The sequence below is a fragment of the Chenopodium album genome, chromosome 17 (assembly GCF_948465745.1).
Source record: "Chenopodium album chromosome 17, dcCheAlbu1.1, whole genome shotgun sequence".
NCBI lineage: Eukaryota > Viridiplantae > Streptophyta > Magnoliopsida > Caryophyllales > Amaranthaceae > Chenopodium > Chenopodium album.
The window spans coordinates 41,515,040-41,531,013 of NC_137850.1; the positions used below are offsets into that span (position 1 = coordinate 41,515,040).

Here is a 15,974-nt window from a genome sequence, read left to right on the forward strand (position 1 = left end):
TATATATTAAATTAGTACATCAGAATTATGTTCGTCACCATATGCTTAATCAGGTTTGAAGTATATTAGTAAGAACAGATATGTAATCAGTTACCATATGATTAAATTAGTTAGAACAGATATTTAATCATTGCAAGGTCATGTACAATTTATCTGTTTATAACCTATAACCAGCCTTGCTTATTCATACATGTATGAAGTTTTTTGTATTTTTGGCCTTTTTATAGTCTTTTGTTGTTGATTGGTTCAAGCTTTAGAAGTTTGTAGAGTAGATATCTGCTGACTATTTTGGATGATCACGAGCTAAATTTTTCATCTTAACATTTGATTCATTCATATGATCACATGGGAAAATCTGGTGACGTTTTCTTTGCTGAAGTTTCACATGACAATGAAGTTATTGCCTGAATTATTTGCTGCTGTTATCAACTGGATACGCTAATAAAAGCACAAAGTGATACATTATTTATGATATCCTTGGTTGTGGGTCTTAGGCAGCGAGGTTTAAGAGGAAATGCTACTTTGCATGCTTCGTTCTGCAGATCCCTTGTCACACATGAATCCTAATAGCAGATAACAACTGATGTATACTTTGTTTCTTAATGTGATGATATGATACCCTTTCTATAGCGAGGACTGTAAATTCAATTGGTGCTATAATATTGGAGTATTTCTGTGCATAGAGCTGAATGCACACGAGACTGTATTTAGATATCCATTCGAACCCTCTGAGGTCTTTTAATTTACTGAAGTAGAAACCTAATTGAGTTGAAATGCTTTGTTAGTCATTGAATTAGGGAAATTTCTGATGTCATAGGACACTGTAATGAATCTGGCTTTCCGAATCTGTCTAGATTATGTGTGTGCTACTATTGGATTTTACATTTTTACTTGTTTAAAGCTTTTAAGCTATGCTTCTTCTTGTCTCCTCAAATGTTGGTTTTTTTACAAGAACCTTCCTTTGGCTTGGTTGACTATACCAATTCTGAATACATGAAATATGCTGCAAGTTTTATAGTGGTTTTGATTGGATCCTGGGTCTTGAATTCTTTCATATACTGCTTTCCCAGGCCATAAGTAGCATTGACGCTGTTAATTGCTTTGATTAGATCCGGAAACTGGATGACGCTGAATTCAAAAATCCTTAAGCATAATCTTATATCCGGGTGAGTGACATTCTCCTGTATGATTTTTGTGTTCTTAGGACAACTGTTGATCTCTTGTTTTTTCTTACCTATTAATTGCTGCACCTTGCTATGTCGACAACAGCTTTCGTAATCACTGAGGCTCCAAATTACCTATTAAAATAGTATGGCCATCTTTCCTTTGTTTTTCTATTTCTCTTTTATCGGCTGTTCTTTCATAATTGTAGTAAACCTGTATTTGGTTTATTTGTCCTTCATGCATGCATTTCCACATGATCATATTGGTAAAGGCGTAAAGCAAGCATCATTTCGAAGAAATCTTATTTTCATACACATGGAAGAGAACAATAATCATACTTAATTAACAAGTACGATTTCATTTCCTGATAAGACTTAGGATAAAGAGGCCTTTGTTCACCTAAGGTTTTTTAATGGTACGTCTTCATGAAATGTAATACGGAGAAATTTATTGTGTTGGATGAAAATAAAATATGATTTAAGTAATAAGAGTAATAAGTAGAGCTGTCAAAAACCGACCCGAACTGGTGACTCCGAACTGTTCCGAAAAGGAACCGAACCGTTAACAACCCGTTATGTTATAACCGTAAACTGACCCGACCCGATTTTATAAAACCTGAAACTGAACCGATCCAAATGTTTGAAAACTTTTAAGAAACCGTACCCGTTTTTAAAGCGAACCGATGCAACCCGAAATCGAGAACAGCCCAAACCGAGTACTGCCGAACCCGATAGTAACCCAACCTAGTGTAAACCGAAACTGTTAAAACCCGACAAAAACCTGATTAACCCGAACCGTTTATAACCCATAACCAGTTATGACCGAACCGTTTACAACCTGTAACCGATTGCGACCGAACCGTTTACAACCTGTAACCGGTTATGACCGAACTGTTTACAACCTGTGACCGATTATGACTGATCAAGTTATAACCCATAAGTCCATAACCTATTATGACCAAATCGTTAACCCTATATAAATTCCTTTTATGAGTAATGGCTTATTGGATAATATATATTGTATTAAAAAAATCTGAAAATTATAGCTAACTTTAGATTATATTTATTATAATAAAAAATAAAAAAAAAACACTCAAATCATGATACTTTGATAAACAGACGACAACATGACTATCTCATAATTTATTAACTTGGTAAGAGTAAAAAGTTAATTGAGAGACTAACTAAAGTAAATTGAGAAACTAAGTAAAGTGTAACTAAAGTATCTTGAGGTGAAACAAAACTAGTAACATATTAATAAAATCACCTATGAAAAATTAATTTTGTCAATGTATGGTAAGTTGGTAACTGAATAATCTAATGCCTAATGGCTGATGAAGGCTAAATCACAAATGAATGGCTCTCATTAGCTTCAGTTTAAAGAGTTCTAAGACTTTCATTGTAGATAAATAAAGCAATTCTTTGTCATTTTTGGTGACAGATCAAAAACACAAGGTCCCCAAGTATCAGATTCTCTCAAAACAAGAGTGTATCAACCATAGAATTTATACGAAGTCCTGTGACAATAGTAACCTGTTTATTAGGTAGTAGTAAGATCCACAAATCAGTAAACAAAAACACCAACCACTTAGCAAATTTACTTTAGAAAACTAAGCAGAAATTATATAAAGCAAAAATTATCCACAATGCAGTCGAGCAGCAGCAGCAACCACACTCAATCACTAGAGGAACATCCACAAGGCAGTGGAGTAGCAGCAACCAAAAATAGCAGCAGAAACAGATGCATCAGGAACCTCAACCAAAAAATCAGCTGCACATCAAGATCAACAGATGTATAAGTACGTGCCTTGCTCAATTGCAACTCTAACTCTTCCCTAGGAAGAAGTAATTTAAAGAGTAAAAAACACGGTGTAAAACAAAGCAAACATCTCTTCCCCTAAAATTAAAGACGGAGTAACTAAAATAAAATGTGAATAAGAAATCATAACTATAACTAACATAAGAAATCATAAATATTCCATGGCAAAAAAAGTAGAGCAAAAGCCAAAAAAAAAAAAAAAAAAAAGAAAAAAGGAAACAAGAGCATAACCAGCAAGTTAGTGGCACCAAGTGGAAGAGACAACAAAATACTAATTTGATGCTGCACTATCAGTTTCATTTGACACTTCTTTACCAATTTCAAGAACATCTTCATCAATATCGGTATCATAATCAAGAAACCAATTTTGAATGGTTACCAACATCTCTACATTTTTGGGAAGAAGAGCACTCCTATACTTCGTCAAAACACGACCTCCCATGCTAAATGAAGATTCAGAAGCAACAGATGTTATAGGAATGGCCAAAACATCTCTAGCAACACGAGATAATGTAGGATACAACTCAACTTGTCCTTTCCAAAACTGGAGAATATCAAATTTTTCTCCCTTTGCTACTTTTTTTCGAGGTAGGGCCAAATAAGCATCAAGATCAACAGTTAGGCTCCCCATTGAATCATCATCATCATCGGTAGCACCACACTTCTAAAATAATGACAAAAAATATTTTAATCAATTAATACAAGATAAGACATGCAAAATCATTAATAAACTAATTAAAACAAATATTCACCTTATATGCGGCCGACAATGCAAGAAACCTACCGCCATCATCATCACCATTATTAAATTCATTAAATGGTGTATTGGATTTTTCCCTTGAACTAGAAGTAGGTTGTTGAGCAGAATAGAAAGAATACATTTCAATAAGAGAATCCATTACCCTTTTTACCTTTGCGTCAACAGCCTCTCCAACGTATAACAAGTTGTATAATTGCCTCACACGTTGAATCTTATAACGAGGGTCAAGAACAGCAGCAATTGAAAGAATTAAAGAATAATCCTCCCAATAATTCTCAAACTTCTCCAACATCATTGATGCCATAGGCGCAAGCTTAAGGTCTTTATGAGCTTCGGTGATATAATACTCAATAAGAAGCACATTCTCAAAATACAAATTAGAAGTAGGACATTGAGAACCAGAAAACAAAGTGGTAATGTTATAAAATGGCAAGAGAAAGTCGCAAACATTTTGAATAGTCTCCCACTCATCATCTGTGAGTTTATAATCAACCCCCAAAAACCTACTGATATATCTTTTGATTGCAAGCTTAGCTTGTAAAGCTTTTTGAAGCATCAAGTATGTGGCATTCCAACGAGTGACAACATCAAGGCGCAATTTACCATTAGACACACACTCAACCTCAGAAACAGCTAGCTCAAATTGAGTGAGCCTAGAATCAGAGCCATCAATATATTTCACCACTTCACGCAACTTATCAACAATTTCATCAACAAACTCTAAACCTTTTCTGACAATTAGATTCAAGACATGAGCACAACAGCGAACATGGAAAAATTTGCCTCCACAAGGAAGAGGAGAACAATTCGTGACATCTTTCCTAAGAAAGCCAACCATCACATCCATAGAACGGGCATTATCAACGGTCATACTGAAAACTTTATTTTGAAGGTTCCATTCTTTGATCAAATTAAAGACAAATCTTTCCACCTCTAAACCAGATGGGGAGGTTGACAATATCTGAAATTCAGTATTTGAGACTTGAGACCCCAATCATTATCCACATAATGAGCCGTCAAAGTAAGGTAGCCGCGATTAGTACAGGCAGTCCACAAATCACAAGTAAAACTAACCTTGCTACTAATTTTACCCAAAGTATCATACAACAAAGCTTTGAATTGGTCATGCTCAACAATACAATACTTAAGAACAGTGTTCCTACAAACATGTTTTACATTCTTATTCAAGTAAGAAATTGCTTCCCTGAAATATTTATGCTCAACCATTCGCAAAGGATATGAATGACAAATAACAGCTTTAGCCCACTTACTCAACCAAATTTTTTGATCAAAAGAAAATTGATCAGCAGAATCTATTTCCTCTTTAGGTGCATGAGGACATATCTTAAAATGATGTCTACATGTTGAAGAACCCATGCCAGATTCTGCTTTGATAAGTGCTCCACAATAGTTACACGTAGCATAAGTGGTAGTTGGTTTTTGACCTGGTTTAGGTATTTTACCATCAAGAATTTCACTCATAACAAAATGTTTCCAAATATCTGATCTTCGTCCACCTTTAGACACTTGGCCTCTACCTTTAGCAACTTGTAAACTTGGGGGAGTGACAGTAGCGCATTGGTTCTCTACTGTTTGATTTTGAGACTCCATTGTTTCAAAATATGAGTCTCTTTCATCATCAAATTCATTTTGACCATCCATCACTTTAAAACCAGAAAAAGGACATAAAATTAGTTATTTAATCGTCAAAATTTCATTTCTCCAAAGTATTTCAGGTGTTATAAAATTTACATTGAAGATTAAATTTCTACAAAAAAAATAAATAAAAAAATAAATAATAAAAAATAAAAATAAATAAATAGTACATAGGATACAACAAAGATGAAGAGGTTCCACAAAATGGCTTCATGTTTCCAGCCACTCATTATATCTTAATTATTTCAATTCATTGAAAACTTTGTATCATCACTTTTATCAGTTTATCACATCATTTTTAATTTCTCCTTGGACTTACTTTACATACCCACAACCCACCTTTGTATTACTTCTAGATGATGCAACATATTATTTTTCTACCTATTCTCTTTCTAGCTATAAAAATCAAATGCTCTCTGTTTCACATCACCCAACATCCCAGCGAACACCCTCCCCCTCTCAACCTACCACTCTCTTGTACACAACTACACACGCTGCCACCCCTCTGTTTTGAGAGCATACCGCACCACTTCTCCGGCAATGGGCTCCTTATTCACAATGACTAACCTGTTTTGAGCAACCCAAATTTATCACTTAAAGCTATAAACATGTAATTAATTTATCACTTAAAGCTGTCACAAATTAAAACCTAAGAATTCATGTATACATCTAATACAATATGCACACCACCTGTTCGACATTATGTCTCAAAGACCCAAAATTTACTTTCACTACCAAATTTTGTGGGAATTACATAAAATTGCATTATATTCAAGAATTTACTTCTGGGTTTTTATAGATTCAAGCAAAATTTAGCAACACAAAGAAGAGACAAGAAAAAGGGTTTTCAAAGTTCAATTATTACCTGCGTATTGGTGGGTAGCGGAGGCGCGTTCCTTGTGAGTTCTTGCTGATCGCCTGATTGGGTGGTGAATTGGTGATGAACCGTGCTATTAAAGTTATAATTGAAGGAGAGTTGAAGAGGATAACCGTGATTATAGGGTTTGAATGAAAAAAAATTGAAGCAGAGTTGAAGTTTACCGATTTTGATTAGGGTTTTTTTTTTATTAGGTTATTTTTTTTTTTTTTTTTGAGGGGATTTTTTTTTACTACGTATTAGGTTTCATTATTGGGAAGATGAATAAGGCCATTGGATTAAAGATGAGTTTAATCAGCGGTTGTGAGGGTGTTTTGATGAGGGGGTATGGATTCTAATCCGTGTTTTTATCGAGTGGCCAATGAGAATTAATGAATTATAACTCAATTTAATACTATTAAAGAGATTATAACAAACTAACTAACTAACTATTACTAGCTTACTGTTATTAGTAACTTACTAACTTGCTAGTTAAAACAAAATATAAATTCAAGTCTATAACTAATAAAATTAAAGTATAAATTATAATTATTACTATAAATATATAACGTGTTTATAACCTGACCAATTACAAGTTTACAACTCAATTCGTTCTAATTCATTACTCGATCAATGTTGTCTTTAAACCTTTATTCAATTTTGACATGTTTAGTACCCGTACATTTCAATATTTTATGACTCGATAAATCCATTATCTATATGACCAGACTTGATTATGACTTGAGTCAATTGACTCATTTCAACTCATTATTCAATTAACCCAACTTATTTTTAACTCATATTAATTAACCGAGCATATTTATGACTGAAACCAAATTTCAACTTGTTCTAATTTTCGTTACCTATTCAACCTAACTTGTTTAACTCATAACTCGATTTTAATTTGATCTGATTTGAATTCGTGTATGAGTCGTAACCTAAGTCATTTGATTTGAATTCGTGTATGAGTATAAATGTATGAGTCATAACTTGTTATATGTACTATATGACCTAATAAACCCAATTCTTTATAACCTACTCAATCATATCCTCACTCACTTGATTTGTTTAACTCACTATTCAATCAACCCAGCTTGTTTTGTGACCCTTATTAATTAATTGTGACTTTGTGAGTTAGGATTTTACCCAATTCTTCATAACCTGCTCAATTATATCCTAACTCACTTGATTTGTTTAACTCACTATTCAATCAACCCAACTTGTTCTATGACCCTTATTAATTAATTGTGACTTTGTGAGTTAGGATTTTACCCAATTCTTCATAACCTGCTCAATTATATCCTAACTCACTTGATTTGTTTAACTCACTATTCAATCAACCCAACTTGTTTTATGATCCTTATTAATTAATTGTGACTTTGTGAGTTAGGATTTAACCCAATTTGTTTTGAACCAAAACTCGTTTTAAATCGGCTGAGTTCAACCGGAACCGATTATAACCCGACCCGATTATAACCCGACCCGATTAGGACCCGATCTGTTTTGACTCGAAAACCGTTCTAAATTGGAAAACCCCGTTTTCAAACTGAAAAAGTTAACCCGAACCGATTATGACCTGAACCGATTACAACCCGACCCGATTAGGACCCGATCTGTTTTGACCCGAAACTTGCTTAAAACCGAAAAAATCCATTTTCAAACTATTGAATTCAACCCGAACCAATTATGACCCGAACCGATTACAGGCCGATCTGATTAGAACCGAACCCGAATAGAAGCCATAGTTAAAAAAATCCAAACCGAACTGACCCGATTTTATTTAAAACCGAACTGAACCGACCCGTTAATTATTTAAACCCGTTATAAACCGATCCGTTACAATCCAAAATCTGATAAACCAAACCGAAAACCAAACCGAAAAACCGATTGACACCTCTAGTAATAAGTTAACTCAGTCATAAAGTTGATTTAAGCTCTCTCATAATCAAATTCATGCAATTTTACAGTGGTTTTTGTTGATTTTACAAATCATAATTTTCATGTCATTTTACACTAGGTAGTAGGTACTCAGGTAATGATAAACTGATTTTTGAGATGGAGTGATTTGTCCATCTCAACTAAGAGGTAAAAAGGGCAACTGTTTTTAGTTCTGATTGTTTTCCTCTACATGATGTCTCAAAATTTCCAATTAGAAACTGCAAACTTAAAAATGGAAAATTTTCATTTTATTGCCTTAAAGTTATCACGATTTGTCTAAAATTGTTCATTAGTATTAGGCATACTGATTTTAATTTATCTGCTTGTTTTAATTTCTCGATGTGAGTTGTCTTACTTTGAATATCGGTGTATGAATTTCTTTCCTTTATGTATACTCTCTCGGTCTCTCCCTTTTCATGGTTCTCTTATGTTCCTGCTGAATTCTGTTTCCGTTAGTGTTCGAGGGCTGGTAATGGTTTACCGTCCAATTGCTCACCTACACAGCCAATACAGATTAGCTAGCCCGGGGGTTATCCGGGAACAACCACTCCGATGCTAAAGTCAGTACCTTTGTGAGAAGAAAGTGAAAGAAGAGAGAGAAAATGTTTTAGAGAGAGAGAGATTCTACCTTTGAAATGGGGATTTGCTTGGGTATTTATAGAAACACAACCAAGCAGGTGCCACCTATACAGATAGGTGGCACACCGACCTTGTAAATAGCAGGTGCCTATGCGGCACCAAGCAACTTTCCACGTGCCAGATGGACATGCCACGTTCCGAGAAGCAGCTGTCCACGTGGCAGAGACTGATGCCGGTAAGGACATGATTTATTCAATGATTAACGAGGGCTTAAACTGCACAACACTCTTTTACCGGCTTATGATAGATGCTACCGGTATATCCCGTACAACTAGCCCCCCAAGTGAGGACGTTAGTAAAACTAACTTGCTCACTTGTGATGGAAAACGGTGCTGGTATGCATAATACACCATACAAGAATGATGAGAAAATGAAAAAATCTACGATTTGCCCCCCAAGTAAGCAAATTGACGATAGTACTTTGCTCAATTTAAGACAAAAAAATCTACGATTTGCCCCCCAAGTGAGCAAATTGACGATAGTACTTTGCTCAATTAAAGACTGAAAAATCTACGATTTGTCCCCAAAGTGAGCAAATTGCCGATAGGACTTGGCTCAATTAAAGACGGAAAAATCTACGATTTGCCCCCCAAGTGAGCAAATTGCCGATAGGACTTGGCTCAATTAAAGACGGAAAAATCTACGATTTGCCCCCCAAGTGAGCAAATTGCCGATAGGACTTGGCTCAATTAAAGACGGAAAAATCTACGATTTGCCCCCCAAGTGAGCAAATTGCCAATAGGACTTGGTTCAATTAAAGACGGAAAAATCTACGATTTGCCCCCCAAGTGAGCAAATTGCCGATAGGAGTTTGCTCAATTGAAGACAAAAACCGAAAATAGGAGTGAAAACGATTTCACGCTTATTTGAAATTTTTTCCCCAGGATTTGGCGGGAAAATGTAATAAAGTAATGGGGCACGTGTTAGTCATCAAAGTAGGGTGTTTTTGAAAAGGCGTTTTATTACAGCAGTTGGATTTCATGCAGTAAATGTCACATCAACTGCTTCATTTGGACAGTATAAATAGCAAATTTCGTACTTTTAACCCTTCATCTTCTTTGCGAAAAAATTTCAAAAAAATTTCCACTTCACTGTGCTCGTATTTCGCACATATTTCTGCGATTCAGGAGTCGAATTGTCGAAGGTTTGTTCAGCTGCGTTGTGACCAGCGTTTGTAAACGGAGTGTACGGGATATACCGGTAGCATCTATCATAAGCCGGTAAAAGAGTGTTGTGCAGTTTAAGCCCTCGTTAATCATTGAATAAATCATGTCCTTACCGGCATCAGTCTCTGCCACGTGGACAGCTGCTTCTCGGAACGTGGCATGTCCATCTGGCACGTGGAAAGTTGCTTGGTGCCGCATAGGCACCTGCTATTTACAAGGTCGGTGTGCCACCTATCTGTATAGGTGGCACCTGCTTGGTTGTGTTTCTATAAATACCCAAGCAAATCCCCATTTCAAAGGTAGAATCTCTCTCTCTCTAAAACATTTTCTCTCTCTTCTTTCACTTTCTTCTCACAAAGGTACTGACTTTAGCATCGGAGTGGTTGTTCCCGGATAACCCCCGGGCTAGCTAATCTGTATTGGCTGTGTAGGTGAGCAATTGGACGGTAAACCATTACTAGCCCTCGGACACTAACGGAAACATAATTCAGCAGGAACAATTGGCGCTAGAAGGAGGGGATAGTAATAACTTCTATCGTCCAACAGGACCTCTCACAGTCATGGAAGGAAGTAAGGAAACTGTAGTACCGATACCGGAAGTTGATAACCGGCAATATGATAACAGTATCTTTAATGCTAACCCGAATAAAACTGTAAACAGCCTACCAGAAATCGTGGTCGAGGATGAAACTCATCTCCTTCACGGCAACACAACGAACATGCCCATAACGCCTGACCGCAATAGAGCAGTAACCCCAGATCCCATGGAAGGGTTTACCCCGGAGGAGCTAGAGATAACGGCTAAGGTCATGCGGGCTATGTCTAAGAAAAGAAAGGAAGCCGAGTTAACGGCAGGGGAGATATTGGGTGATGTACCGACAAAGCCGCTAATAGTGAACTTGGAGAGTCAGTTCAATCAGGCGGGACAGCAACAACCGTCAAGGAGCCGGGGCCGAGAAACCATACCGGCTGAGCGCCAAAACACACGAGGCGCCCAAGTGGGGGATTCAGGTTCTTATCGGCATGAGGTTTCTAGTGGATTAGAAAGGCGGACAGCCAGGGCAATCATGAGGCCAGGATATCTCCGTTCACGCAAGAGGTACTTGACCAACAAATGGAGAAAATAAAGATGCCATCTTGTACTTATGACGGTAAGGGGGACCCTAAGCGGTATGTAGCTGCTTTTGAGAGTCACATGTTGCTATATACCGACACCGATGCTGTGTGGTGTAAAGTTTTCCCTACGACTCTTACCGGGGCAGCTTCGGATTGGTTCTCCAATTTAGAGCCGGGGTCAATTGACTGCTTTGAGACCCTGGTGGAGTTGTTCACGGGTCAGTACATAAGTAATAGTGCAAGACAAAGGACATCTGGCGAGCTCATGGCTATTCAGCAACGAAAAGAGGAATCGCTCAGAGATTTCATTAGGCGCTTCAATAACGAGGCTAATACCATACCGAATTGCAGCAAGAAATTGCCGTGATGGCATTGATGAATGGGCTGGGTGACAACGATTTCAAAAAATATATGTCGCGGAAGTCTTTCCCAAACTTAGGGGTAGCATTTGCCAAGGCTCATGAATACATAAAAAGTGAGGAACTGCTGAAAAAGAGCCGTTAGATATCGTCAGCAGAACCCTCCAGAAGGCAAAATGATAATAGCCCAAACGCCCAGATGGGTGGGGTAAGCAGGTTACAACCACAAGGCCAACAGAGATCTGGAAGGCCGACAAGGGGATTGGGTCGTTATAGCAGCTATACGCAGTTAAATACCCCGAGAGCGGCAATTTATTCAATAAACCAGAATAAAGAAGATTGGAGCCGGCCGGCGCCGATGATAACGAAGGGCCAGGACGTGAAGAAATATTGCATGTTTCATAGAGATGTCGGTCATTACACCGAAGAATGTGTTCAATTAAAAGAGAACATTGAAGATCTCATAAGGAAAGGGCGATTGTCTTAGTATCGTACTCAACCAGGTCCCAGCCGGCAGCAAAATGCACAGCCTAGGCAAACCGAGTACCGAAAGCAGGGAGATTCATCAATGCAAGAAGTGTATGTGGATGATTCAATTGTGAAAAGCCGTTTGGCTACAGATTACGTCGCCGATTTGAGAGAAAAGTTTGAAACTCTTCGGCGTTACCGGGTGAAGTTGAACCCGGAGAAGTGTGTGTTCGGTGTTCGGTCAGGAAAGTTTCTCGGGTTCATGGTGAGCGAAAGAGGGATAGACGCTAACCCCGATAAGATCGAGGCAATTCTTAGTTTACCAGAACCAAAGTGCATAAAAGATGTACAAAAGCTCACTGGTCGAATGGCTGCGTTGACGAGATTCATCAGCAAGTCAGCTGACAAGGCCTTACTGTTCTTCGTGATCTTGCGCCAGAACAAGCTGTTCGTATGGGGGAAGGACCAATCCAAGGCGTTCCAGGCTGTGAAAAATCACTTGAGGTCCTTACCCACGATCGCAAGACCGGAACAGGGAGAAATATTACAGCTGTATATCTCCTCGTCCGCAAAGACGGTAGTAGCGGTGCTCCTAGTAGAACGACGAAAAACCCAACTGCCAATTTACTTTGTGAGCCACGTTTTAAATGCTGTCGAGAGACGGTACCCGTTAGTAGAGAAGATCGCGTACGCAGTAGTTGTGGCCGCACGAAAGTTGCGTCCTTACGTTGATGCACATGCAATTGATATTTTAACGAATCAGCCGTTAGAGAAGTCTTTGCAGAAGATGGAAACGTCTGGCCGCCTGCTTAAATGGGGGATTGAACTGTCTGAATACGTTATTACGTATAAACCAAGGGTATCAATCAAAGCCTAAGCCTTGTTTGACTTCATTGTAGAAACGTCTTATTATGAAGAGGAGGATGGTATCGGCACATGGAAGGTTTCAGTTGACGGCTCGTCTGCTTCAACCGGCTCAGGGGCTGGAGTAATTATGATCTCTCCCCAGGGAGATGTGTTTGAATATGTTGTCAAGTTCAAGTTCAAAGCCTCGAATAATGAGGCAGAATATGAAGCAGCGTTGGCAGGGATACAGCTATGCATATCTGCGGAAGAAAAGCGTATTGAGATGACAACTGACTCGCAACTGGTAGCAAATCAGTTCAATGGCACTTACGAAACTCGAGAGCCGAGCATGACGGCATATGTGGCAAAACTCAAGAGTGTCACATCGGGTTTGGAATATTTCGAAATTAAGTTGGTTCCTCGAGCAATGAACACACAGGCAGATGCACTGGCTAAACTTGCAAGTTCAAGCTTTAACGACTTAGAGAGGACGGTTATGGTAGAAATTTTGAAAGAAAGGAGTATTGATGAACATCCTCCTAAGGATGTATATTGTACAGGTGAAGGTCGAGAATAGTATGACGAAATCTTGGCTTACAAAGTACATAACGTCCTTCCTGCCGATAAGACGGAGGCAAGAAAGATCCAGAAAGACAGCGTATGGTTTATTATGTTTCGGGGCACGTTGTATAAACGGGGGTTTTCGCTACCGTTGCGAAGGTGTATAACAGCGTATGAATCGGCAAGGCTGATAGAAGAAATACACGAGGGTGATTGCGGTAATCATGCGGGGGTCGGTCAATGTCCTTGGAGGCAATGAAGCGGGGCTACTATTGGCCGACAATGAATGCAGACACCATGGAGTATGTTAAAAATGTGATAAGTGCCAGAAATATGGGCCGGTGATTAATCAACCTCCAAATGATTTAACACCTATTCTTAACCCAATTCCGTTTTCTCAGTGGGGAATGGACATTATCGGGCCGTTCACGTCGGCAACGGGTGGCCGTAAGTTTTTTATCGTAGGGATAGACTACTTCACCAAGTGGATAGAAGCGGAACCGGTAGCAAAGATTACAGCGAATGAAGTAAAAAAATTCATCTGGAAGAGCATCTTTACACGGTTCGGATTGCCGACTACAATGGTGTTTGATCACGGCTCACAATTTGACTGCAGCCCGGTAAAGAACTTTCTCAGCATATACAAAGTGAAGTTTGCGTATGCGGCGGTATGTCACCCGTAGTCAAACGGCCAAGCTGAGGCCGCTAACAAGCAGATACTAGGGGCAGTTAGGAAAAAAGTAGAAGACGCCAAAGGCTTGTGGGCGGATCTGATACCTGAGATTTTGTGGGCGAACCGTACGACAACAAGAGAAATTATGGGGGAATCACCTTTCAACCTTGCTTTCGGCTCGGAAGCAGTGGTTCCGGCGGAAGTGGGACTACCTACTTTCCGGGTACAACACTTCTGCGAAAGTCAAAATGATTTGTTGCTTCGACAACAATTGAATTTTCTACCGGAAGTGAGGCTGACGGCCGCCATAAAATCTGCGGCATACAAAAACCGGATGAGCCATGCTTATAATCGGCGCGTCAATTATCGGCCCATGGAAGATGGTGATTTAGTTTTGCGTAGAACGACCGCAACCGGCAAGGGGAATGCAGAGGGTAATTCACTACAATCTGGGAAGGGCCTTACCAAATATATGAAACACTTCGCCAAGGGTCTTATCGGCTAATGACCCTAGAAGGAGTACCCCTGAAGAATGTTTGGAACGCTAGTGTGTTAAAGAAATATTTCATGTAAAGTTTAATGTGTTCTATTTTGTATAGTATAAATTTAGATGACATGTTGTCATACGTATGTTTATGGTATTTACTAGCGTTGTAAACTATTTTAGTACCCATGAAATACAATAACTCTACCTACTTTCGATACAATCTGATCACAGCCTAGCTAGCTGACTCGGTCGTTCAAGTGAGGGAAAAAGAATGAAATGGAATAATAATGGACCTCAAGGGGAGTTGAAAGTGCGGTCTGATCCACTGCCTTTGCTCGGCCTGACAAAGGTTGGATATGTAATCTCGGCATGTTTCACATCCGATAATTAATTGCAGGCATTATAGAGTTTCCCCAAATTTTATTTACGAATAAATTTTGCCGAAAACTCGGGGACTATTATTGGTAAGGTGTAACTTGAAAAAAATACCGAAAACAGAGTTGAATGCAGGCATTATTTAGTTTTTCCAAATTTTATTTACAAATAAAATACCGAAAAACGTAACTTTAAAATGCCGAAAACGTAAATTTGTGATAAAAGCCGAGAAATCGTATTAAAAACCGAGAGAATAACTAAAAAACGATTCAAGATATACAAGCGTCAAGTGTTAGATAAAAAGTAAATAACGACCATAGTATAAACAAGAAACGCACGATAGCAAGAATTATGGTAAAGAAACAAATAAACAAATTGCTCCGAGATAATGGTTTTGAGTACAGACATACAAAGATAGTGTATCCAACATTAAAAGGAAAATATTGTACGACACAGACAAATATAATTGTTTTAAGTACATAAACCGGTTACAGAGTAGATGGCCAAATAAAAACCCAATGATGACTGCCCTCCTTGTCAATTCTTGTTGGCCTCCGTTGTTGTTTCAGCCGCCTTAACGGGCTCTTTCACAGTTTCATTGTTGGAGGGACCGACAGACCCATCTTTACCAGCATGAGTGGTAACAGGGCTACTAATAAGGGCGTCATCAAACTCCATTTCTGGCAGTTCACGTGGGTCTAAATTTTTTATCACGGAATGCGGTGGGAGCTCGTCAAAATATTCACTCTCGTAGGTGGTAGGAGAGTGGTTCATTTCTTCATTAAAGGCCTTCTCGACGGCCTGCCATTTCACCGAATCCCACCCCTCAGCTTTGCACACACAGCGATGCGCGGAGACCCAACCGGCAGTGTACCGGTCAACCAGCAAGTTGGCATAAAGGTCGGTCTACAGGAACCGATTAACGGCTCGGCACCTGATTCCCGGCTTATCACGCTCCATTTCCTCAACTCTGCCGTCCAGCTTCGCCTTAGCCTCCCTCTCGACCTTTAGACTCTGCTCGAGGCTGGCTACCTTCTTTTGCAACTGCTCCTGGTCCGTCAGCTTCTTGTTCAGATCCGACACTTGCTTTTG

The 15,974-nt window shown here is 38.8% G+C and overlaps 2 protein-coding genes and 1 long non-coding RNA gene across 3 annotated transcripts; 1 reads left to right on the forward strand and 2 right to left on the reverse strand.

Annotated features, from left to right (window-relative positions):
* Positions 1 to 2,608: 2,608 nt before the first annotated feature.
* LOC145588000 (uncharacterized) lies at positions 2,609 to 3,647 on the reverse strand. The gene is made up of 2 exons (XR_014101515.1): positions 3,214 to 3,647; positions 2,609 to 2,934 (listed from the first exon to the last, which is right to left on the reverse strand). It is a non-coding gene; the product is annotated as an uncharacterized LOC145588000 (long non-coding RNA).
* Positions 3,648 to 3,713: 66 nt separating this feature from the next.
* Positions 3,714 to 4,613, reverse strand: LOC145588999 (zinc finger BED domain-containing protein RICESLEEPER 2-like). Its single transcript, XM_081645577.1, has one exon. The coding sequence runs from the start codon at positions 4,611 to 4,613 to the stop codon at positions 3,714 to 3,716; it is 900 nt and encodes a 299-aa protein (XP_081501703.1).
* Positions 4,614 to 13,571: 8,958 nt separating this feature from the next.
* Positions 13,572 to 14,525, forward strand: LOC145589000 (uncharacterized). Its single transcript, XM_081645578.1, has 3 exons — positions 13,572 to 13,649; positions 13,749 to 13,874; positions 14,031 to 14,525. Exons 1-3 carry the CDS (start codon positions 13,572 to 13,574, stop codon positions 14,523 to 14,525), a joined length of 699 nt encoding a protein of 232 aa, XP_081501704.1.
* The last annotated feature ends 1,449 nt before the right edge of the window (positions 14,526 to 15,974 follow it).

Excerpts from the sequence above, each read along its gene's own strand:
- LOC145589000 (XM_081645578.1), top strand. The coding sequence starts at position 13,572 with ATGCGGGGGTCGGTCAATGTCCTTGGAGGCAATGAAGCGGGGCTACTA. Across the intron at positions 13,650-13,748 it reads ATGAATGCAGACACCATGGA|TGGGGAATGGACATTATCGG; the intron begins GTATGTTAAAAA and ends CCGTTTTCTCAG. Across the intron at positions 13,875-14,030 it reads CAAAGATTACAGCGAATGAA|TCAAACGGCCAAGCTGAGGC; the intron begins GTAAAAAAATTC and ends TGTCACCCGTAG.
- LOC145588999 (XM_081645577.1), bottom strand. The coding sequence starts at position 4,613 with ATGACCGTTGATAATGCCCGTTCTATGGATGTGATGGTTGGCTTTCTT.